This window comes from Mastigoproctus giganteus, chromosome 10 (genome assembly GCF_048544385.1).
Source record: "Mastigoproctus giganteus isolate SK-2022 chromosome 10, ASM4854438v1, whole genome shotgun sequence".
Classification (NCBI taxonomy): Eukaryota; Metazoa; Arthropoda; class Arachnida; order Uropygi; family Thelyphonidae; genus Mastigoproctus; species Mastigoproctus giganteus.
Window position 1 is genome coordinate 51,360,474 of NC_143584.1, and position 27,056 is coordinate 51,387,529.

The window sequence follows — 27,056 nt, forward strand, 5'->3', positions numbered from 1 at the left end:
AATTTTTGGAAGTGTACTGGCTTCACATTTTGTGGCATTTTCTCTAATTGTTTACACGTTATGGCTTTACATTTTTCTGTAGATTCTGACTAGCATTTAATTTTTGAAGCATGCAGGCTTTCCTTTTGCAGTTTATGCTTGATAGTACTTTGAGCAGAGCAGAGCAGAGTGTATGCTTGATAGTACTTTGAGCTATAGCAACATATTCTTCTGCATATAGCAAAAATGAAAATGTGCCCAAATATGGGCAACGATAAAGAACACAGGAGGCATTCATGTCTAGGGCACACCAGAGGATGGGAGTAATTTTAAAAAAAATTTAACTGATGTTTTCAGTATAAAAGAAATATATTTTTTGCCATTGTATTCAAAATAGGTTGAAAATAAAGATGACATCAATAAAGTGAACAATTTTGAGTAATTTCTTGCTGATTTTTAAGGTTATAAAATGGAGTACATTTTCCAAGTGTGTGACTCCTAGCTGAAATAAAATTGTTACACAAACTAAAGTGTTAATTAACTATTAAGATGTTCTTGTATTGCATCCTAAACTAAGGACATAATGATTTTTCCTGGCATGGAAGTTAAACTGATAGATCTGTAATGTTGCTCATTTCACTCTTAGAGCCACTTTTTGAATAGGGAGAGGCATTTGTGCATCTCCAATTTATGGTGACTTTGTCAGAATTCAAAACATATAAAGGTTTGTTTACATCTTTTGCTGCATCCTTCAATATAATTGGATAGACTTCATCAACACCTGGTGCACTGTTAACTTTTAATAATAACTTAGCTTCTAGTTCCTTCTCAGTTATCAAACAATCATTCTGCTCTCAATTAGTATTAGCTCTCAACTTTAAAATCTTACTTTAAACCTCAACTTTAAAATTTTACTTGCACATGAATAGTATTCTCTATACCCTTAGCTAAGAACTTCTTGTAATCTGCCTTAGCATGCCTAACCATAAGTAACTTTATTAGTGAATGATTTATATTTACTTTAGATTCAGGGTCTGGTACTAATTTGTAATCAACCTTGCATTTTCCTTCTCTGCCACTAAGGTCATCAGTTCTTTTGTTTTCTATTTTGGTCTGCATGTGGAAGAATACCTGTTATTTGCTGTAAAAAGCTTATCTGAAGACTTTATTAAAAAAGATTGTTTTTAATATTTAAAAACAATTTTACTCTCTCAAGCAGATTATTGTCATCAATATCACAAAATTTCCAGAATAACTTCCTTATTTCTCAGTTAACGTTTATATTTGTTAAAGTTACCATTTGGTCCCATTGAAAATAACTTAAATGATGTCTAAAACCATTGTAATCCTCCTTTCCTTTGATGGTGGTGTGATCATAGCGAAGAAAAGGAGGATTACAATGCAAATTCTAAATGGAAAGCATTCAGGAAAGTAATCGTTGCAGCTACAGGGCTTTTCTTACCAAAGAAATACTGTTCAAGAATTATGAATAAATGGATGTCAGATGAATTGATGAGACTTGAGGCAGAGAATAAAAATTCACGGGATGCATATCAGTGATACAGAAGCCTATGGTAGTTATAAAGTAGACTGTATTCAAGTCACAGGAGGTTGGTCAAGTTAAGGCAGATTACGAGAAGTCTCTGGCGAAGAATGCCAAGAAAAATGACAAAGACTTCTATGCTTATATTAATTGTAAAAGGAAAGGGTTAAATCACATTCGCTCACTTGATGTCGATTGCTTAACTGTTGAAGATCCTGTTCAGGTTATGAAAGTGTTGTCACCAAGGCAGTCTCTGACATCATGTTCAAAGAACATTACGTAAATTGAGCTACTAGTAAATTGAAGAAAGTACCATTACCTCCTCTGTATATAAAATGACCAACAACTTGGTTATACAAAATTGCCATGCTTGCTGTGTGAGTGGGATAGTTGAGAAGAATTGAACATTGGGAAAGTGTTGTCACCAGGGTAGTCTCTGACATCAAGTTCAAAAAACATTAAAGATAATGGAACGAGTACAGAGAAGGGCAACAAGATTAGTGAATGGAACAAAGGGGTACTCTTACGAAGAAAGGCTTAAGTTTTGCGAATTACAGTGTCTGGAGACTAGGCACCAGCGAGGTGATCTGATAGAGGTGTACAAAGCCTTGAATGGTTTGAGCATGCTCAATGCTGATGGGATTCTTCCTCTTGCTCAGAATAATCACCTGAGATGGCATAAATTCAAATTGAGGAAAGACAGATGTAGGATAGATGTGTGGAAATTTGCCTTTAGCCAGCGGGTGGTTGGTAGGTGGAACAGACTTCCATCCCTTGTCGTGGAAGTTGATAGCCTAAATAAGTTTAAGGCTCGGCTGGACAGGTATTTCGAACGAACAGAGGGGTGAAGTGGAAGTGGCTATTTTTTATTTATTTATTTTACTTAATTTTTTTGGCTGATGCTGCATAAGCTTGCTTTCTTGCATCAAATGCCTCTACTAATGCTAATGCTAATGCGCCACTAGTAGATCAAAATAGAGTACTGTTACCTACTTTGTTTGTAAATCTAGCTTTAATGAAATGGTTTACCCAAGCCTTATTTCTAGATTCTGTATTTGAAGAATCCATGAACCAGACTGAAAGGGATGCTTGGACTGGCTTTAAAATGTAGTATGCAATTTTTTGGGAAATAGTAAACCAAGAATGTGAGATGATCATGAGTGAAATGACGAAGTTCAGAAAACTGGGCTGCAATATTTTGTATAAAAATACAAAATAAAGTAGAAACACCCCCACCAATATTTAGTTGGCTTTTTTTTTATTTCTAAAAAATTCTGACATGAGAGAACAAATTATAAGTCAATTTTGAAATTTCATTAAAATATAGTTAACATTTTATTTATCAGCATAAAGCATCAGAGAACTTTCTATACTTTAACTTTTGTTAAGAGTATAAACTCTTGTTTTCACTATTCTCTGTTTAGTGCCAGGGCTGTGGTATGGTAACTGAGGAACCAACTTAGTGCAAAAGTTAAAGAATATAATGGTGCTAATTCATATGGTATGACCATTGGGTGTGTAATTTTCTTTTATGTGTGCTGAAATTACTTATTTCCATTATGAAGGAGAATTCCTTTGAAGCTTTGCTTCAATGAGTCAATAAACAGTCTTCACTCTGTTGGTGTGTAAAAAATTATAAAATAAAAAAAAAATCAGGTGTAGATATACTTCATCCCAGCCTTCTTCTTCTACTCTGCTTAATTCATTCTGAAATGCTTTAATTTACCTTACTGGAATAATGAAGTGGATTTATTAAAATATTTTATATTACTGAAGCTTTTTTAATCTTTATAATTTAGCAGTATAAAATAATTAGCAAAGGATATTAATGCAGGAAATGTTATTCAATTTCAGATAAAATTAATTAAAGATGGCAAAGATTACTACTGTGTGCTTCAGATAGATGATGTGCAAATAGAAGATGGTGGAAAATATAAAGTTACAGCAAAGAATAACTTTGGCGAGAGCAATGCCACAATTAGTTTAAATTTTGATAGTGAGTTTCTTTTCTTTTCTCTTTTAAGTTTTAAAACTAAAGTTGATGCTTTACTTGTATTTAATAGTAGAGATTAAATTGCATAGGAAATTATAATCAAAATATATTAAATATACATGGAACCTTTATTAAATATACATGGAACCTTTATTATTATGATTAAATAGATGAATGTTGCCTCTGTTTGTTGCAAGCTTTGCACATTATAAGCGACGTATGGAGAAAGAGAAGTCACCTTTGATTTTGCATTACTGCTTCCCCGCCCTTAATAAATCACGCTAGCATAATATTAATGTATTATTATTATTATTGATCTTATATTATTTCTCCCTGATTGTGGGTTCCACCTCGTAACGGGTATTGCTAACAAGTACACAGGATGTTTGTTGTTATGTCTGGAAGGAGTATGTTACTGTTGGTCGAGGAACTCTCTGACTTTCTTACAGGTGTTCAGTATTGCGACTTTCTGAAGTTCATTGTAGGTGTTCACTGGGAGACGTATTGCTGCTAGACTGCTATGTAGGGTCTTTGGCACCATACCAGTGGTTGACATGATGATCTGGATGGTCGTTACTTGTTGCATATGCCACATCTCTTTGATCTCCTGTCTTAGGTTCATGCACTTCCTGATTTTTTCCCCATGGGTTTTCTGCAGGTTGCCAGTGTTGGGTACCACTATATCAATCAGATAGGTAGCCTTTTCCGTCTTGTCCACAAGGGTTGTCTGGTCTATTGTGCGGGATGGTCTTATCCGTTATTATGGTGCGGTCCCAGTATAGCTTGTGGGTTGGGATCTCTATTACTACCTGGGGTTTGTGCTTGGTACGGTACACTTTCTTTGGTCAACTGGTATTTCCTTGCTAGCTTCTGTTGTATTATCCTGGCTACCTGGTCATGTCTATGAGTGTAAATCAGTCTGGGTGATCACCTTGCACCCCGCCATGATGTGTTGGATCATTTCTGAGTCCAGGTGGCCTTTTTCCTTCTTGTCCACAAGGGTTGTGTCCGGTCTGTTGTGCGGAATTGTCTTATCTGTTATTATGGTGCGGTCCCAGTACAGCTTGTACTAATATAATAATAATAATAATTATTATTATTATATTAGTATATTAAATGATAAATAAATAAATATCAGTTTATATATAAATGTCAGTTTAAAGAAGTAGAAAATTACATCTGTGCAACCTATTCAGCAGGTTGAGATTGTAGACAGAGAAAGGAGATGATAATATCATATTGCAGACATTATATTAATTCAAAAAAGAACTCAAAAAACCTATTCAGATAGAGTGATTACACAATAAATAAATAGGTACATATTTGGCTCCTTCAAAATCACTCTACAATTTTTTTTTCAAAGCTATATTTCCTCTACTGCATTGATAGTTTTACAATGTATAGTTACATCTTCCTGCTGCTTATTATGTGAATTGCCAGCCATGCCTTATTCAGAGTAAGTGAGCAAAGCAATTGCCTTGAGCCTTGCACTCTAGATGACAAAAAAACTCTATATACATAAACTTGACAGATGGAAATTAAATTGTGAAATGAATACATGCAAATTTGTAAGAAAGAGGAAGATGTGAAATATATTGTGCAAAAAATTTAGGTGAAATAGGACTAGGGTATGCCTACCAGGGGCAAAAGTTGACAATGTCTTAGAGCAGATATATTTTAGCATTAGCATTAGCATCAGCAAATGCACGTGATGCAAGAAAGAAAACTTTTATATCATCAGCCAAAAAAAAAAAAAAAAAAACTCCCTTATTTCACCCATCCACTCGCTCCAAATGTTTGTCAAGTTCTGCCTTGAATCTATTTAAGCTATAAACTTCTACAACGACAGATGGCAGTTTGTTCCAGCATTCAACCACCCGCTGGCTAAAGGCAAACTTCCGCACATCTATCCTACAACCGTCTTTCCTCAATTTGAATTTATGCCCTCTCAGGCGATTATTCTGAGCAAGAGGAAGAATCCCATCAGCATTGAGAATGCTCAAACCATTCAAGACTTTAACAACTTCAATCAGATCACCTTGCAGGTGCCTAGTCTCCAGACACTATAATTTTGCAAAACCTAAGCCTTTCTTTGTAAGAGCAACCCTTTGTTCCATTCACTAATCTTGTTGCCCTTCTCTGCACTCGTTCCGACAGCTCTACATCCTTCTTAAAATGAGGCCTCCAGATCTGTATGTAGTACTCAAGGCGTGGTCTGACCATTTCTTTATACAAGGGGATAATCACCTCCTTATTCCTGCTAGAAAAATTCCTGTATATCATTGATAAGCCATCATGAGCTACTCATGCAGACCATCTGCACTGCTCAGAAAACTTCATATCTGCCTGCTCAATTACCCCCATGTCCTTTTCATTCTCTAACACTGTCAATGTGGTACCACATGTTACTCTGGGATTACTGCTTTTCATATGTAGTACTTTACATTTGTCAATGTTAAACTTCATTTGCCACCTCTCAGCCCATCTGTTCAACTTTTCTAGATCCTGTTGTGTACTGTCATTAGTGTCATTAACAACCGTGCCAACCTTTGTATCATCTGAAAACTTGGACATTAAGCCTGATATACCATTATCAATATCATTTATAAATACAGAAAACAACAATGGACCCAACACTGAACCCTGAGGGACTCCAGTAATAGCATTAGTCCACGAAGAGCAGTGTCCATTGATTACCACTCTCTGTCTTCTCCTACTCAACCATCCCTTTTTATCCATAGCAGCAATTTGCCTCCAATGCCACACTGCTCCAACTTCTGCAGCAGTCTTCCATGTGCAACAGTATCAAAGGCTTTTATAAGATCCAAATATATGACATCAAAGTTATTCTTTGCACCCAGTTCCTTTGTGACTACATCATAGTATTCAATCAAATTAGTCAGACAAGACTTTCCCTAAACAAACCCATGCTATATCCGAGCTATAAGTGAAGTCTTGTCTAGATGATCCTGCAATGCTTCTTTAACCAGTGCTTCCATTAATTTCCCTGGAACTGAAGTTAAACTAACAGGTATGTAATTACCTGATTCTCCCTTTGATCCTCCTTTGTGGATTGGGTCACATTTGCACATTTACAGTCCATGGGTACCTCCCCTGAGTCCAGGGAAGCTTTCATAATTATGGTTAAGGGTTTGCTTACTTCCTTTGCCACCTCCTTTAACATAACTGGATAGTTCCATCCACCGCAGGTGCCTTTCTTGTGTTTGTCTTCAACAATTTCTCCTCCACTTTACTCTCAGTTATTACAAGATTATCTTGCTTACTGCCAGAGTTGAATACACCTCTGGCATTTCACTCGCTGAATAACTCCTCATGTGTGAATGTCGACGCAAAATATTCATTTAGTTTGTTAGCTACCTGAGCAGGATCATCAACAGTTGAAACATCGATATCAAGTGGACCAATCTGATTCATCCCCTTCCTTCTAGAGTTTACATAAGTAAAGAGCTCTTTGCTGTTTTTCTTTGCATCCTTTGCCAAAGATTTATTGTAATCTGCCTTCGCCTGCCTAACCTCCTCTGTAACTTGGTTACAGACCAGCTTATATCTATCATAGGCTTCTGTGTCACATGTTAATTTATATGTATCCCATGGATTTTTCTTCTCTGTCTCATGTCTAATTAGTTCATCTGACATCCATTTAGGCCTAAATCTTGAACAATATTTTTTTGTTGGTATGAAAAGCCTAGTAGCTTACAAGATTAATTCTTTGAATGCTTACCATTTTGAATTTGTTGTTGGTAACATTATCAGTTGGTTCCACCGTATAGAATTTAAATACTGTCTCAGACCACCATAGTCACCTTTACAAAAGCAAAAACCCCTCCCTTTACCCTTGATAGTAGTTACCTCTTTGAGTAAATCCCACTTCAGCACACTGTGATCACTGCCACCTAGTGGTTCTTTTATCTGCAGATTCTTAATGCATGAAGAATCATTACTTACAATCAAATCATGAGTATTACTCCCTCTAGTTGCCTCCCAAACATGCTGATGTAGAAAACAATCATCCAATAAATCCACAAAAGCCTTGCTAGTGTGTGAGTGACCATCCCACAAATTCCAGTCCGGGAAATTAAAATCCCCCATTATAAGACACTCTAATTTACTGGCCCACTCTATTTCTCTGCACAATTGCTCATTATACTCATCAGATTCATTAGGCCTATACCACACACCTACTTTCATTTTTCCTTTCCTAGTGCTTATGTCACACCAAACAGACTCAACATTGCATTGTCCACCAACATTAATTGGATGCTCTTCCTTAGATTTTATCTGTTTCTTAACTAACGGCATAACCCCTCCTCCCTTCCTGTCCTGTTTATCCTTTCTGCACACGTTGTACTCCCCAAATTTCAGTTCTGCACTGCTTATGTCTGTGTGATATCATGTCTCTGATATCCGAACAATATCTGCCTTTGATGTCTTGACTAGCACTTCAAGCTCATCGAATATATTAACTATACTCCTAGCATTGGTGTACATGGAAGTATCCATGCAGCTGTTTTTACTCTTAGTTAACCTAAAACAGCCCATGTATTTACTTTAGCATTAGCATTAGTAGAGGCATTTGATGCAAGAAAGCAAGCTTATGCAGCATCAGCCAAAAAAAAAAAAAAAAAAAACCACTTCCACTTCACCCCTCCGTTCATTCAAAATACCTGTCCAGCTGAGCCTTAAACTTATTTAGGCTATCAACCTCCACCACAAGGGATGGAAGTCTGTTCCACCAACCAACCACCCGCTGGCTAAAGGCAAATTTCCGCACGTCTATCCTACATCTGTCTTTCCTCAATTTGAATTTATCCCCTCTCTGGTGATTATTCTGAGCTAGAGGAAGAATCCCATCAGCATTGAGCATGCTTAAACCATTCAAGGCTTTATACACCTCTATCAGATCACCTCGCGGTGCCTAGTCTCCAGACACTGTAATTTGCAAAACTTAAGCCGTTCTTCGTAAGAGCACCCCTTTGTTCCATTCACTAATCTTGTTGCCCTTCTCTGTACTCGTTCCAGCAGCTCTACATCCTTCTTGAAATGAGGCCTCCAGACCTGTATACAGTACTCTAGGTGTGGCCTGACCATCGCCTTATACAATGGAATAATCACCTCCTTATCCCTGGTGGAAAAATTCCTGTATATCATTGACAATACTCCATGAGCTACTCTTGCAGCCCGTCTGCAATGCTCAGAGAACTTCATATCTGCCTGCACAACCACCCCCAACTCCCTTTCATTCTCTACCACTGTCAGTGTTGTACCACAGAGTTGATACGTTGCTCTGGGGTTGCTGTTTCCCATGTGTAGTACTTTACATTTGTCAATGTTAAACTTCATTTGCCACCTCTCAGCCCATCTGCTCAACCTTTCCAGATCCTGTTGCAGCAGCATAGTGTCAGTAGTGTCCTTGACAACCCTGCCAACCTTCGTATCGTCTGCAAACTTGGACATTAATCCCGATATACCATCATCAATATCATTTATAAATACAGAAAACAATAATGGACCCAACACTGAGCCCTGAGGGACTCCACTAATAACATCAGTCCACGATGAGCAGTGTCCATTGATTACCACTCTCTGTCTTCTCCCCCTCAACCACCCCTTTATCCATAGCAGTAATTTGCCTCCAATGTCACACTGCTCCAATTTGTGTAGCAGTCTTCCATGTGCAACAGTATCAAAAGCCTTTCTAAGATCCAAGTATATAATATCAAAGTTATTCCCTGCATCCAGTTCTTTTGTGACTGCATCATAGTATCCAATCAAGTTGGTCAGGCAAGACTTCCCCTTAACAAAACCATGCTGTGTCTGAGCTATAACTGAAGTCTTGTCTAAATGATCCTGCAGTGCTTCTTTAACCAGTGCCTCCATTAATTTTCCTGGAACAGAAGTTAAGCTCACAGGTCTATAATTACTTGTGTCAGCCTTTGATCCTCCTTTGTGAATTGGGGTCACATTTGCACATTTCCAGTCTATGGGTACCTCCCCTGAGTCCAAGGAAGCTCTCATAATTATGGCTAAGGGTTTGCTTACTTCCTTTGCTGCCTCCTTTAATATAACTGGATAGATCCCATCCACCCCGGGTGCCTTTCTTGTGTTTATCTTCAACAGTTTCTCCTCCACTTTACTCCCAGTTATTTCAAGATTCTGTAACTTACTGCTAGAGTTGAATACACCTCTGGCATTCCCCTCGCTGAATAACTCCTCATGTGTGAATGTCGATGCAAAATATTCATTTAGTTTGTTAGCTACCTGAGCAGGATCATCAACACTTGACCCATCAATATCAAGAGGACCAATCTGATTCATCCCTTTCCTTCTAGAGTTTACATAAGTAAAGAACTCCTTGCTGTTTTTCTTTGCATCCCTTGCCAAGGATTTCTCGTAATCTGCCTTCGCCTGCCTAACCTCCTTTGTAACTTGGTTGCATATCAACTTGTATCTATCATAGGCTTCTGTGTCATGTGTTAATTTGTAAGTATCCCATGCATTTTTCTTCTCTGCCATATGCCTCATTAGTTCATCTGACATCCATTTTGGCCTAAACCTTGAACAATATTTCTTAGTTGGTATGTAAAGCCTAGTAGCTTCCAAGATAAGTTCTTTGAATGCTTCCCATTTTGAATTTGCTGTTGGTAACATCATCAGTTGGTCCCACTGTATAGAATTTAAATACTGTCTCAGTCCATCGTAGTCGCCTTTACGGAAGCAATAACCCTTCCCTTTACCCCTAATGGTAGTTACCTCTTTGAGTAAATCCCACTTCAGCACACTGTGATCACTGCCACCTAGTGGTTCATTTATCTGCAGATTCTTAATGCATGAAGAATCACTGCTGATAATCAAATCAAGAGTATTGCTCCCTCTAGTTGCCTCCCGAACATGCTGATATAGAAAACAATCATCCAATAAATCCACAAAAGCCCTGCTAGTGTGTGAGTATCCAGCCCCCAAATTCCAGTCAATATCTGGGAAATTAAAATCTCCCATTATAAGACACTCTGATTTACTGGCCCATTCTATTTCCCTGTACAGTTCCTTATTATACTCATCAGAGTCATTAGGCCTATAGCACACTCCTACTCTCAATTTTGATCTCCCAATGTTTATGTCACACCAAACTGACTCCACACTGCACTGTCCAGCGATGTCGACTGGCTTCACTTCCTTGGTTTTTATGTGTTTCTTAACTAATAGCATAACACCTCCCCCCTTCCTATCCTGTCTATCCTTTCTGTAGACGTTGTACTCCCCAAATTGCAGTTCCGCATCCCTTATATCTGTGTGACACCACGTCTCTGATATCCCAACAATATCTGCCTTTGATGTTTTGAGCAATACCTCAAATTCATCAAATTTATTTACTAAACTCCTAGCATTGGTGTACACGCAAGTATACCTGCACCTGTTTCTATTCTTAGCTACCCTAACACAACCCATGTGTTTACTTGTACCACAATGGCTCCCAGCAGTCTCTGAAATACCATGCATCTTGTTTTTCAGGCTTCTGCTCATTCTAATAGAAGCAGTGCAAGAATCTCTTTCACCTCTGCCAGTGGCTACTGTCAATCTATTGGTCTTTGTCTCCCCCCAAGCTAGCAGTTTTCCGACCCACCTAACACTGCCTCGATAGCATCAGCAAATATTCTTGCACCCTTTCTATTTAAGTGTATCCCATCCCTGTAGAAGCAATCTCTCCTGTTAACAAGTACAGTCCAGGCTGAAAAAAATTCTACCCCTTGAGCCTTGCACAATCTTTCCAGGGCCGAATTGATCGACAAGGCTCTCATCATATACTCCCTCCTATCGTGTCTGGGCAGAATTGCAGACACTTTCAAATTCAACCCTAATTCTCGGCTTTTGTTCAACAGTGACCTGTACTTGTTAAGTAATTCTGCCGGTCTCCTACTCTTAATATTATTAGTGCCAACGTGTACAACTATATCACCTTTTGTGCCCTTAAAAGATGATATTCGCTCTACAACGTCATCAACCTTTGCCCCTGGCAGACATACCCCGGTCCTGTTCCACCTATCTTTTTTACAAAGCATGTTCCCCGTTTCCCTGACAATAGAGTCACCAACAACTACTAGTTCCTTCGGGACCAGCGCATTCTGCTTTGGGGGTTGTCTCTGTGTCACGCGATGCCCAAGTGCAAGCTCTGGCGTTGATGTGGGCAGCTGAGAGCTTGATGGGCCCCTCAATTTAGTTTCTTCGAGGGCATCCACCCTGTCCTTCAAGCTCTCATATAGGCCCAAAAGAACGCCGAGTTGTTGCCTGATATCGATACACTCCTTGCATCGCACACACAAAGACATCCCCCTTGGCAGTATCATGTCCCGTACCCGATTGCTCTGCAAACATCAAGCAAACAGTGCATTTTATAAGGCTGTGAGTCAGAGGACAACTGCCCCCCTCAGTTCTGCTCTGAGCCACAGCACTTCCATTAGCTTGAGCCTTTTGTTCCACTATGTCTTGTTCCACTATGTCTCTCAGCAGTCCTGGAAATTCCCAATGCCTTGCTTTCCGGGCTGTTGCTCAATTGCATTTCAATAGAAGTAGTGGAAGAATCACTTTTACCTCTGCCAGCGGCTACTGTTAATCTGTTAGTACATGTATCCCCCCAAGCTAGTAGTTTTCCGACCCGCCTACCTCTGTCTCGATAGTATCAGCAAATATTCTTGCACCTTTTCTATTTAAGTGTATCCCATCCCTGTAGAAGCATTCTCTCCTGTTAAAAAACACAGACCAGGCTGAGAAAAATTCTGCCCTTTGAGCCTTGCACAGTCTCTTCAGGGCCGAATTGATCGACAAGGCTTTCATCATATACTCCCTCTTATCGTGTCTTTGCAGAATTGCAGACACTTTCAAATTCAACACTAACTGATGGCTTTTTTTCAGCATTGTCTTGTACTTGTTATGTAATTCTGCCAGTCTCCTACTCTTAATATCATTAGTGCCAACGTGTACAACAATATCACCTTTTGTGCCCTTAAAGGATGATATCTGCTCTACAACGCCATCAATCTTTGTCCCTGGCAGACATACCCTGGTTCTGTTCCATCTATCCTTTTTGCACAGTATGTTCCACGTTTCCCTGACAATAGAGTCAACTGCAACAACTAGTTCCTTTGGGACCAGTGCATTCTGCTTTGGGGGGTTGCCGCTGTGTTGCATGATGTTCAAGTGCAAGCTCTGGCATTGATGTGGGCAGCTGAGAGCTTGATGGGCCCCTCAATTTAAATCCTTCAAGGTCATCCACCCTGTCCTTCAAGCTCTCATATAAGCCCATAACAGTGCCGAGATTGCGCCTTATTTCCTTGCACTCCTTACATCGCGCACACACAAAAGACATTACCCTTGGCAATATCATGTCCCATTCCTGATTGCCCCACAAACATCAAACATGCAGTGCATTTCAATAGACTGTGATTCAGAGGACAACCGCCCCCTTCTCAGTTCTCCCCTGAGCTACAGTACCCACCAGTTTGAGCCTTTTGCTTTGCTGCTCTGGTCTGAGTGATGATTTCTATTCAAGTTCAATAAAATTCCAATACAAAATATAACCCTAAACCTATATCCCATTGCAGTTATAACACTATATATATATATATTTCGGTATTGAATATTATCTCTGAGTTACGTTATATGACTTTCTTATCCCCTGTCAACTTATATGTATTAATTTATGGTGTTATGTTTGTAATAACTAGGTCGCTATATTTATTTAGTTAAAAAAGTAAAATTCAATTGACAATGAAATTTAATAAGATTAATAAATTTTACTGATTAATTGATACTACTATATTCGCTATCTAGTTTTCCGTTAAACCTTACACTAGCACATATTACTGCAATAATTAAAGACAAACACCAGACAAGGAATTAAAAATTTTTACTATAAAAATAAAATATAATGAAAACAACACTATCGGAAGAATAAAATATTACAATAAATTACAATAAAATAAACTACAATAAAAACGTTAAAAATACCGAAGCAATAAAATTATCTAAAATAAACTGGATTAAAAGCGATAATCCAGTTTATTGTAGTTTATTTTATCGTAATTTATTGTAATATTTTATTCTTCCGATAGTGTTTTCATAATATTTTATTTCTGTATATTTTATTTTTATAGTAAAAATTTTTAATTCCTTGCCTGGTGTTTGTCTTTAATTATTGCAGTATGAAATTTCCCAGCCCCATAGGCCTGTTTGAAGAACTAGCACATATTGTATTGTATAACAATGGCGGCAAGTTATGAACGGTTAATCTACGGACACAAGGTATTATTTACTTTCAAAATCGCGTTATCTAAATTCCAAAATAAACCACGGAGCTTGACTATGTCTATAAGCTACTTATAGAAAATAATTTAATCTAACAATTAGGTCAATAAAGCGGCTAAGTATAATTAAAAACTTTCGTTTGCTGGAGCTGCAAAACCTGTCCACACGTGGATTTGATACCCTTACCACGAAGTAATAACCTAAAAAATCTCTATTTAAATTCAATTTAAACTAAAGTATTGTTACTAGGAATATAAAGCAACTCAAAATAAATTAATATGCCAATTTAAGTCAGTAAAAAAGCAAAAACTTCCAATTTGCTGGAGCCGTAAAAACTTCGCCTGTCCACATGCCAATTGGTATTAGTATTAGTATTAGTCACATGGTGCAAGAAAGCCTATGGCTTATGCTGACCAGCCAAAAAAAAAAAAAAAAAAAAAAACCCCGAATAAAACAATGATAAAAAAATGAATAATAATAATTAATAAAAGAAAATGAAATTAAACCTATCACCCTATGCGCTTCCCTCACCCGAAGGTACTATCCAGATGACCTTTGAATTTCCCCAAACTGTCAGCCTCTACCACCCATGTAGGCAACTTATTCCAGTAATTTATAACTTGTTGGCTAAAATAAAACTTCCTGCATTCCAATCTAAACATTTCCCCCCATAACTTGAATTTATCTCCCCTAGTTCTAGCATCATTTATAATCTTGAAAATTTCATCCTCATTCATTTTACTGATGCGTCTGAGAGCCTTAAACACCTCAATCAAATCTCCTCTAAGGTGTCTAGTTTCCAAACTCTGCAACCCACATATTCAAAGTCTTTCTTCATAAGGACGCCCTTTTGCCGATCTCAGCAGGCGAGTTACCCGTCTTTGCACCCTTTCAAGAAGCTCGATGTCTTTCTTTAGGTGTGGTTTCCATACTTGAACACAGTATTCTAAGTGTGATCTAACAAAAGCCTTATATAGTGGGATTATCATGTCCCTATCTCTACTTGCAAAAGTTCGATAGATCATCGATAGGACACCATGGGCCTTCCTTGCAACCTGTTTACAATGCTCAGAGAATTTCATGTCTGACTGTATCGTAACACTCAAATCCCTTTCCTCCAGTACTGGGTTTAGTTGAACTTCACCAAGTGAATACGTTATTTTGGGATTACTGTTTCCCAGGTGTAATACCTTACACTTTGTTGGATTAAAGCATAGCTGCCATTTTTCTGACCATTCCTGAAGTCTATCTAGGTCTCTCTGAAGAAGCTCAACTTGACAGTGATCATTAACTACTCCACCAATTTTAATATCATCTGCAAATTTAGACATCATGCCCTCTATCCCTTCATCGATTTCATTTATGAAAATTAAAAACAACAGTGGTCCTAATACTGATCCTTGGGGAACCACTCTTCTTACATCAAACCAATCTGAGGAATAGCCATTTATCACAACCCTCTGCCTCCTTCCCCGAAGCCAACACCTGCTATCCATCTAAGGATTTTCCCAGTGAGTCCAACCTGTTCCAGCTTATAAAGCAACCGCTCATGTGGGACTGAGTCAAAAGCTTTGCTGAAATCTAAATAAACAATGTCGAAATTATTCCCTAAATCCAGCTCGTGAGTGACCCTTTCAAAATAGCGAACCAGATTTGTTAAACACGATTTTCCCTTTACAAAACCATACTGAGTATCCTTGAGAATTTCAATTCGATCCAAATGATCCTGAATTCCACACTTGATTATTGCCTTCATGATTTTCCCTACCACTGAAGTCAGACTGACAGGTCGATAATTTCCCACTTCACTCTTAGAGCCACCCTTATGTATGGGAGATACGTTGGCACTTTTCCAATCCAAGGGAATCTCCCCAGAGTCTAGTGATGCTCGCATAATTAGCCTGAATGGTTCAATACACTCACTTGTCGCTTCCCTTAAGATTATAGGGTATATTCCATCAACTCCAGGAGCCTTACTGGCCTGTAGGCTCGAAGGTTTTTCATTAAATAATCTTGCAAAATTTCAATATCATTAATTACATATTTTTCAACTTCGCTTCCACAATTTTCCATTACCACAAAAGGTATTTCATATCGATGCAAAATAACTGTTGAGTTCATCTGCAACGGCAGTGATCTATTTAATACTATCCCCTTTCTCTTACGTAAAGGTCTGATCTGGTTTGTCCTGCTCTTCTTGGCATTTATATATGTGAAGAATTCCTTATCCCCCTCTCTTTGCTCTGTTTGCTAGTGATTTCTCATAAATTGCCTTTGCCTGTCGAACCTTTTCTGTGGCTCTATTACAGATCATCTTGTAGCTGCTATAGTCTTCAGTACTTTTTATTGCTCTGTAACCTTTCCATGCCACCTTTTTTCTGCTCAAGTAATGTGGCAACTTCACTATTCATCCAACTTGGAACCCTCCTCGTGGAGTATTTTTTTAATGGTAAATACACATTCAAGGCATCTGTTTGTTTGTTTGTTATTTGGTTTTTAGGAGCATTAGCAACTAAGGCCATATTGCTCCGGGAATATGCGGTGGTCATTCCTTGACCTTTCCGCATCCTCCGTAGTTGGTGGTGACGGGCTCGAACCCCGGTCTAATCAAGAAGCGTGTGCTACGCACTGCTGCTCCTTCCCACCTGGCTACGGAGGCGGAGGCATCTGTGATTAATGTTTTAAAAGCATACCACAGTTCAATTGTATTAATTCTCAGTGCGATATCTACCCAGTTAATAGAGGCCATGTAGTACCTTAAGACATCGTAATTTCCTTTTCTGAAATTAAACACCATTCCTTTGCCTTTTACTGCTGCTACCTCTCTCATCATTATCCACCCTAGAACTACGTGATCACCTCCTGCTACTGGTCACTCTACTGTCAACCCTGTTATGTCATCAGATTCATGGGTGATGATGAGGTCTAGGATATTCTTTTCTCTAGTACTTTCCCTGATATGTTGATACAAATAACAGTCATCTAGTTGATTTAAAAATTTTGTTCCCCATGTCGAGTTTCCTTCCCATTTACTCCAATCAATTAGAGGCAAATTGAAATCACCCATAATAAGACATTGATGCTTACTTGCCCATTCCATTTGCATGTAGAGGCTTTCGTCATAATCTTCACAATCACCTGGTCTGTAGGTTACTCCTACTCGCATTATACCTTTGTTTCCAACTATCTCACACCATACAGATTCTATACTAACATGTGAAACGTCTGAATCCGGGAAAGCTATTGTAGCTCTCAGGCTTCTTCTGATAAGAAGCATTACTCTACCACCCCTTCTATCTACCCTATCCTTCCTAAATACATTATGCAAGCCGTACTGAAACTCATGATCCCCAATTTCCGGGTGACACCACATCTCCGTAAGCCCTATTATGTCCGCGTTACTTGTTTTAACCAGCAGTTCGAATTCTCTCATTTTATTGACGACACTTCTAACATTACTATATAAACAATTAAGACTTACTGTTTTTGTATATTTAACTACCCTAACACAACCCTTGAAGTTTTTTAGGCTCTCTTCCCTGACATTAGCTACCCACTCACTTGAAATATTTCTGCCCCCAGAACATCTAGATATGTCCAGTTGGGGTAACAGATAAGAACTCTTGAGGTGTGTGCAAGAGTTACTTTGACCAATATTATCAGATAAACGCGTGTCAGTATTACCCACATCATTCCCCTAACTAGCAGTTTCCCTGAACCTTTAAGGTATCCTCAATAATACTGGCAAAAACTTTTGCACCACCTTTGTTTAAGTGTATCCCGTCTCACCAAAACAAATTCCTTCTACCAACAAGTGTGGGCCATGCTGATAGAAATTTCCCCCCTAAAGCCTTGCAGAGTCCTTCAAGTCTTGAGTTAATCCACAAGGCTTTTAACATATAATCCCTCCTATCGTGTCTGGGCAGAATTGCAGACACATAGACATTGTGGCCTAGCTTGCGGCATTTCCTTAGCATGTTCCTGTATTTTTCCAACAAATCGTCAGATCGTGTACGTTTAATGTCATTAGTCCCCACATGAATAATAATATTCTCTTTACCCCCCTTAAAATCTGACAATCTGTTGGTGACATCATTAATAGTTGCTCCCGGCAGACATACCCCGGTTCTACTCCACCTATCCTTATTAGAAAAAATATTCTCCGTTTCCCTGACAATGGAGTTTCCTAATGAAACAATGTCCTTTTTAACCAGAGTAGTTTGCACTTGGTTTTTCTGTTTTGAGGCCCGAATTGAGTGTGCATCACTTGGTAGATTGCTGGAGTCTTGAGTCCCTGACGAGCTCCCAGATGCATTATTCTCGAAGGCAAGCACCCATTTTTTCAGCGACTCAAATTGTTCCATCAGTGCACCAAATTGAAATTTAAGATCGGTGCACTCCTTATAACGATCACAAAGAAAAGAATACCCAGGTGGGCTGTGATTAGTCACCAGGCCGACCTTGGAAACCATTCCACAGGTTCTGCAACAGATTAAATCATGACTCACCCGTAAATCGCCATCAGCTATTTCCGTGTGAGTCACGATACCCTGTGACGTGTTTAAGGCAGATCTCGTAACTACCATTATAAAATTAGCCAAATATCAATGAAAATTAACTTTAAAAATTAAAAAAAAATTAAAATCAAACTGTTACAGGAAAACCTATAACAAAATAATCCAACAATATCTAAATAAATCAAATATTTAAAAGCACTATTCAACAGTAATCCAATCCACTTAACTGAGGAGCCCTGACGAAGCACGTCCGCTCACCTCGAATGCGAACACTCAAATTAAGGGCACAAAGGGTGATATTGTTGTAGATGTTGGCACTAATGACATTAAGAGTAAGAAATCTGTGGACTTACTTAACAAGAACAGTTCAATGTTGAAAAAAGTCACAAGTTAGGATTAAATTTTAAAGTGTCTGCAATTCTGCCCAGACACGATACGAAAGAGTATAGGATGAGAACCTTCAGCACTGGAGAGACTGTGCAAGTCTCATGAGGTTGAATTTTTCTCAACATGGTCAATGCTTGTTAACAGGAGAGATTGTTTCTACAGGGATGGAAAACACTTAAATAGAAAGAGTGCAAGAATATTTGCTGATGCATTGCCGCTCCTGGAACAGAGAAGTTTTTTCTGATTTATTTTCTGTTTTATTAGCTTAAATTGGCATATTAACTTATTTTCTAGAGTAGCTTTATATTCCTAGTTACAATACTTAGTTTAAAGTTTAACTTAGATAGAGATTTTGTAGGTATTACTTAGTATCGTAAGGGTATCAAATCCACATTTTACAAGTTGCAGCTCCGTTGAACGAGAGGTTTTTTTTTAACCATATTTAGCCGATTTATTAACCAATTGTTATATCAAATTATTTTCTGTAAGTAGCTAGTCAGGATCCTTAGTTTATTCTGAATTGAGACAGCCAGATTTGGAAGTTAATCGATACTTAAGTGTCCGTAGATTTACCGTTCGTAATTGCCGCCATTGTTACGCCATACAAATTATCTCGCACTAGATAGCATAAGCTTAGTATAGTACATAATATAATATTGTCAATTAATCAGTAAATCTATTAATCTTGTTGAACTTCATTGTCAATTAAATTGTACTTTTAACTATATACATATAACGAATTAGATTACGTAACATAAATAATTAGCAAAAATAAATAATTAATACTTAACTTCATATGGAAGTTATATAAAGGGATTTTGTAGATAACACTTGATACTGAAACATAAATATAGCATTATAACTGTGTTGGGATACAAGTTTAGGGTTTTAATTTTGTACTGAAATTGAAATTTTATTGAAATTAAATCGAAATCATGACTCAGACCAGAGCAGCAAAGCAAAAGGCTCAAGCTAATGGAAGTGCTGTGGCTCAGAGGAGAACTGAGGGGGCCAGTTGCCCTCTGAATCACAGCCTTTTAAAATGCACTATTTGCTTGATGTTTGTGGAGTAGTCAGGTATGGGACATGATACTGCCATGGGGGATGTCTTTGTATGTGCGCGATGCAAGGAGTGCAAGGAAATCAGGCGACAACTCAGCATTGTTATGGGCCTATATGAGAGCTTGAAGGACAGGGTGGATGCCCTCGAAGGATTAAAAGTGAGGGGCCCATCAAGCTCTCAGCTGCCCACACCAATGCCAGAGCTTGCACTTGGGCATCACGCAACACAGCAGCAACCCCTAAGGCAGAATGCGCTGGTCCCAAAGGAACTAGTAGTTGTTGGTGACTCTGTTGTCAGGGAAACGGGAAACATGCTTTGTAAAAAGGATAGGTGGAACAGTACCAAGGTATGTCTGCCAGGGGCAAAGGTTGAAGACATTGTAGAGCGGATATCATCTTTTAAGGGCACAAAAGGTGATATAGTTGTACACGTTGGCACTAATGATATTAAGAGTAGGAGACCGGCGGAATTACTTAACAAGTACAGGTCACTGTTGAAAAAAAGCCGTGAATTAGGGTTGAATTTGAAAGTGTCTGCAATTCTGCCCAGACACGATAGGAGGGAGTATATGATGAGAGCCCTGTCTATCAATTCGGCCCTGGAAAGATTGTGCAAGGCTCAAGGGGTAGAATTTTTTTCAGCCTGGACTGTACTTGTTAATAGGAGAGACTGCTTCTACAGGGATGGGATACACTTAAATAGAAAGGGTGCAAGAATGTTTGCTAATGCTATCGAGGCAGTGTTAGGTGGGTCGGAAAACTGCTAGACTGGGGGGATACAAGGACTAATAGATCAACAGTAGCCACTGGCAGAGCTGAAAGTGATTCTTGCACTGCTTCTATTGGAATGAGCAGCAGCCTGGAAAATAAGATGCAGGATATTTCAGAGACTGCTGGGAATCATTGGGGTACAAATAAACACATGGGTTGTGTTAGGGTAGCTAAGAAAAAGAACAGGTGCATATATACTTGCGTGTACTCCAATGCTAGGAGTTTGGTAAATAAATTTGATGAATTTGAGATATTGCTCAAAGCATCAAAGGCGGATATTTTTGGGATATCAGAGACGTGGTGTCACACAGAAATAAGTAATGCAGAACTGGAATTTGGGGAGTACAACGTCTACAGAAAGGATAGACAGAATAGGAAGGGAGGAGGGGTTATACTATTAGTTAAGAAACACATAAAATCCAAGAAGTGAAGCCAGTCGACATCGCTGGACAGTGCAGTGTCGAGTCAGTTTGGTGTCACATAAGCATTGGGAGATCAAAATTGAGAGTAGGAGTGTGCTATAGGCCTAATGACTCTGATGAGTATAATAAGAAACTGAACAGGGAAATAGAGTGGGCCAGTAAATCAGAGAGTCTTATAATGTCGGATTTTAATCTCCCAGATATTGACTGGAATTTGTGGGTTGGTCACTCTCACACTAGCAAGGCTTTTGTGGATTTATTGGATGATTGTTTTCTAAATCAGCATGTTCGGGAGCCAGCTAGACGGAGCAATACTCTTGATTTGATTATCACTAGTGATTCTTCATGCATTAAGAATCTGCAGATACAGGAACCACTAGATGGCAGTGATCACAGTGTGCTGAAATGGGATTTACTCAAGGAGGTAAATACCATCAGGGGTAAAGGGAAGGGTTTTTGCTTTCGTAAAGGCGACTAAGATAGTCTGAGACAGTATTTAAATTCTATACAGTGGGACCAACTGATGATGTTACCAACAGCAAACTGAAAATGGGTAGCATTCAAAGAACTTATCTTGGAAGCTACTAGGCTTTACATACCAACTAAGAAATATTGTTCAAGGTTCAGGCCTAAATGGTTGTCAGATCAACTAATGAGACATATGGCAGAGAAGAAAAATGCATAGGATACATATAAATTAACATGTGACACAGAAGCCTATGATAGATATAAGTTGATCTGTAACCAAGTTACAGAGGAGGCTAGGCAGGCGAAGGCAGATTACGAGAAATCCTTGGCAAGGGATGCAAAGAAAAACAGCAAGGAGTTCTTTACTTATGCAAACTCTAGAAGGAAGGGGCTGAATCAGATTGGTCCACTTGATATCGATGGTTCAACTGTTCATGATCCTGCTCAGGTTGCTAACAAACTAAATCAATATTTTGCATCTACATTCACACATGAGGGGTTATTCAGGAAGGGGAATGCCATAGATGAAGTAAACACTGGCAGTGAGCTAGATGATCTTGTTATAATTGAGAGTAAAGTGGAGGAGAAATTGTAGAAAATAAATACAAGAAAGATACCTGGGGTGGATGGGATCTATCCAGTTATATTAAAGGAGTAGCAAAGGAAGTAAGCAATCCGTTAGCCATAATTATGAGAGCTTCCTCAGGGGTGGTGCCCACAGACTGGAGATGTGCAAATGTAACCCCAATTCACCAAGGAGAATCAAAGGTTGACACAAGTAATTATAGACCTGTGAGTTTAACTTCTGTTCCAGGAAAATTAATGGAGGCACTGGTTAAAGAAGCACTGCAGGATCATCTTGACAAGAATTCAGTTATAGCTCAGACATAGCATGGTTTTGTTAAGGGAAGGTCTTGCCTGACTAATTTGATTGGATACTATGATGTAGTCACAAAAGAATTGGATGCAGGGAATAACTTTGATATTATATATTTGTATCTTAGAAAGGCTTTTGATACTGTTGCACATGGAAGACTGCTGCACAAATTGGAGCAGTGTGGCATTGGTGGAAAATTGTTGCTATGGATAAAGGGGTGGTTGAGAAGCAGAAGACAGAGTGTGGTAATTAATGGACACTGCTCATCGTGGACTAATGTTATTAGTGAAGTCCCTGAGGGTTCAGTGTTGGGTCCATTGTTGTTTTCTGTATTTATAAATAATATTGATGATGGTATAAAAGTAAAGTAAAGTGCAGCCATTATCAACCCACTGCAGGATGGAAGCCTCCTCAACAATTCATGTTGAGGGAAATGGACCATAATCTGCCACGCTGGTCCAGTGCGGGTTGGTAGATCGACCGTATTCAGCAGTCAGGGGCTTGAACCCTGGTCTACTCAAAGAGCGTGTGCTACTGCACTCCCGCTCCTGCCCACTCGGCTACTGTGGCCGTGATGATGGTATATCAAGCTTAATGTCCAAGTTTGCAGACGATAGAAATGTTGGCAGGGTTGTTAAGGACGCTACTGACGCTATGCTGCTGCAACAGGATCTGGAAAGGTTGAGCAGATGGGCTGAGAGGTGGCAAATGAAGTTTACCATTGACAAATATAAAGTACTACATATGGGAAACAGTAATCCCACAGTAATGTATCAACTCTGTGGTACCACACTGACAGTGGTAGAGAATGAAAAGGACCTGGGGGTAATTGTGCAGGCAGATATGAAGCTTGCTAAGAAGTGCAGACGGTCTGCAAGAGTAGCTCATGGTGTCATATGAATGATATACAGGAATTTTTCTAGCAGGGATATGGAGGTGATTATTCCCTTGTATAAGGCAATGGTCAGGCCACACCTTGAGTACTGTATACAGGTCTGGAGGCCTCATTTCACGAAGGATGTAGAGCTGCTGGAACGAGTACAGAGAAGGGCAACAAGGTTAGTGAACGGAACGAATGGTTGCTCTTATGAAAAAAGGCTTAAGTTTTGCAAATTACAGTGTCTGGAGACTAGGCACTAGCGAGGTGATCTGATAGAGGTGTATAAAACCTTGAATGGTTTGATCATGCTCAATGCTAATGGGATACTGCCTCTTGCTCAGAATAATCACCTGAGAGGGCATAAATTCAAATTTAGGAAAGACAGATGTAGGATAGATGTGCGGAAATTTGCCTTTAGCCAGCGGGTAGTTGGTTGGTGGAACAGACTTCCATCCCTTGTTGTGGAAGTTGATAGTGTAAATAAATTTAAGGCTCAGCTGGACAAGTATTTCGAATGAACAGAGGGGTGAAGTGGAAGGGTTTTTTTTTTTTTTTTTTTATGGCTGATGCTGCATAAGCTTGCTTTCTTGCATCATATGCCTCTATAAAATGCTATCGAGGCAGTGTTAGGTGGGTCGGAAAACTGCTAGCTTGGGGGATTCACAGACTAATAGATTAACAGTAGCCACAGGCAGAGGTGATAGTGATTTTTGCACTGTTTATATCGGAATGAACAGCAGCCTGGAAAGCGAGGTGCTGGAGATTTCAAGGACTGCTGGGAGTAATCATGGAATCGGTAAACAAATAAATAAGAGTATGTGTTAGGGTAACGAAGAGTTAGCATAGGTGCATGTATACTTGCATGTACACCGATGCTAGTAGTATAGTAAATAAATTTGATGAATTTGAATTGTTGGTGAAGATATCAATGGCGATTATTATTGGGATATCAGAGATGTGGTGTCACATAGAGATAAGTAATGCAGAATTGGAATTAGGGCAATACAATGTGTACAGATAGGATAGACAGGATATAAAGGGAGGAGGGGTCATTCTGTTAGTTAAATAACACATAAACTCTAAGGAAGTGCAACCAGTTGTCATTGCTGAACAGTGCAATGTTGAGTCAGTTTGGTGTGACATAAGCACTGGGAAAGGGAAAATGAGAGTAGGAATGTATAATTGGCCTAATGACTCTAATGAGTACAATGAACAGTTGTACAGAGAAATAGAATAGGCCAGTAAATCAGAATGTCTTCCAATGGGGGATTTTAACTTTCTATGCATTGACTGAAATTTGTAGGTTAGTCACTCACACGCTAGCAAGACTTTTGTGGATTTATTGGATCATTATTTTCCACAATAAGTCGTTCAAGGCGTAAACAAGAAGGAGTAATACTTTTGATCTGGTTATCAGCAGTAATTATTCAAAAAATAAGAATTTGCAGATAAAGGAACTATTAGGTGACAGTGATCAACAGTGTACTGTTGTGGGATTTACTTAAAGATTTAACTGCCATTAGGGGTAAAGGGAAGGGTTTTTACTTTCGTAAAGGTGACTGCAGTGGTCTGAGACAGTTTTTAAATTCTATACATTGGGATCAAATAATGATGTTAAAAAGATCAAATTTTAAATGGGAACCCTTCAAGGAATTAATCTTGGAAGCTACTAAGTTTTTCATGCCAACTAAGAAATACTGTTCAAGATTTAGATCTAAATAGATGTCAGATGAACTAATGAGGTTCGTGGCAGAGAAGAAAAATGCATGGGAGTCATATAAATTATCAGGAGACATAGATAGATGCCTGTGGAAGATATAAGATAGCCTGTAATGTGACAAAGGAGGTTAGGCAAGCAAAGTCAGATTACAAGAAATCTTTGGCAAAGGAAGCAAAGAAAAACAGTATAAACTTCTTTTCTTATGTTAACTCGAAGGAAGGAGACGGATCAGATTGGTCCACTTGATATTGATGGTTCGATTGTTGATGATTCTTCTCAGGTAGCTGCCAAACTGAATGAGTATTTTGCATCTACATTCACACATGAGGAATTCTGTAAGGATGAGTAGGACAGAAGTTTACTAAACTGTATCAGGGAGCTTAATGATTTTTTATATAACTGAGAGCAATATGGAGGAGAAATTGCTGAAGTTAAACACAAGGAAGGCACCTGGGTTGGATGGGATCTATCCAGTGATATTAAAGGAGGCAGCAAAGGAAGTGAGTAGGCCCTTAGCCACGATTATGAGGGTATCCTTGCACTTAGAGGGGGCGCCTCCGTAGCCAGGTGGGAAGGAGCAGCAGTGAGTACCACACGCTTCTTGATTAGACTGGGGTTCGAGCTCGTCACCACCAAATACGGAGGATGTGGAAAGGTCAGGAAATGACCACTGCATATTCCGGAGCAATATGGCCTTAGTTGCTAATGCTCCTAAAAAACCAAACAACAGCACTTAGAGGGAGGTCCCCATGGACTGGAGATGTGCAAATGTTTCCCCAATTTACAAAAGAGGGTTGAAAGATGACGTGTGTAAATACAGACCTGTTAGTTTAACTTCCGTTTTGTGGAAAATAACGGATTCACTGGTTAGCAAAGGCACTTGATGCAAGAAAGCAAGCTTATATAGCATCAGCCAAAAAAAAAAAAAAAAAAACCACCCTTATTTCACCCATCCACTCGCTTCAAATGTTTATCAAGTTCTGCCCCTTGAATCTATTTAAGCTATCAACTTCTACAACGACAGATGGAAGTTTGTTCCAAGAATCAACCACCCGCTTGGCTAAAGGCAAACTTCCACACATCTATCCTACAACCGTCTTTCCTCAATTTGAATTTATGCCCTCTCAGGTGATTATTCTGAGCAAAAGGAAGAATCCCATTAGCATTGAGCATGCTCAAACCATTCAAGGCTTTATACACCTCAATCAGATCACCTCGGAGGTGCCTAGTCTCCAGACACTGTAATTTGCAAAACTTTAGCCTTTCTTTGTAAGAGCAACCCTTTGTTCCATTCACTAATCTTGTTGCCCTTCTCTGTACTCGTTCTAACAGCTCTACATCCTTCTTAAAATGAGGCCTCCAGACCTGTATACAGTACTCAAGGTGTGGCCTGACCATTGCCTTATACAAGGGGATAATCACCTCCTTATCTCCGCTAGAAAAATTCCTGTATATCATTGACAAGACACCATAAGCTACTCTTGCAGACCGTCTGCACTTCTTAGCAAGCTTCATATCTGCCTGCACAATTACCCCCAGGTCCTTTTCATTCTCTACCACTGTCAGTGTGGTACCACAGAGTTGATACATTACTCTGGGATTACTGTTTCCCATATGTAGTACTTTACATTTGTCAATGGTAAACTTCATTTGCCACCTCTCAGCCCATCTACTCAACTTTTCTAGATCCTGTTGCAGCAGTTTACTGTTATTAGTGTAATTCACAACCATAATCATCTGCAAACTTGGACATTAAACCTGATATACATCATCAATTGATGTATATCAGGTGTGAATTGAAGTGAGTGGTCCTTTAGGCACCTCAGATCACGACTTGGTGATTGTCTCTTCTCCAGTGGATCCTTTATCACATGGCTATTCCAACCTTGTGTTGTTTGGCATTACAAGAATGCAAAATGGGATGACCTGCGAGATTTATTTTCTTCTTTTCCTTCGTTGGATTACTATTTCAAAACTTCTGATATCACCATTTGCTCAGATCATGTCAGTGAAATTATTCTTGTAGAAATAGAATTCGTTTTCCCACACTCCACTTTAAAATCTTGTCCTTTATCTAAATCTTGGTTTTCCAATAAATGTCCTAAGCTGTTCAAAAG

General features: G+C 38.9%; 1 protein-coding gene across 2 annotated transcripts in view; it reads left to right on the plus strand.

Moving 5' to 3' along the window:
• Positions 1-27,056, plus strand: part of LOC150079033 (twitchin-like) — a 2,795,346-nt gene that overhangs the window by 277,681 nt on the left and 2,490,609 nt on the right. For both annotated transcript variants that reach the window (XM_090382361.1, XM_090382360.1), the window contains one exon: positions 3,377-3,518. In XM_090382361.1, coding sequence (XP_090238487.1) covers positions 3,377-3,518 — 142 coding nt within the window. The remainder of the gene's footprint in view (positions 1-3,376; positions 3,519-27,056) is intronic.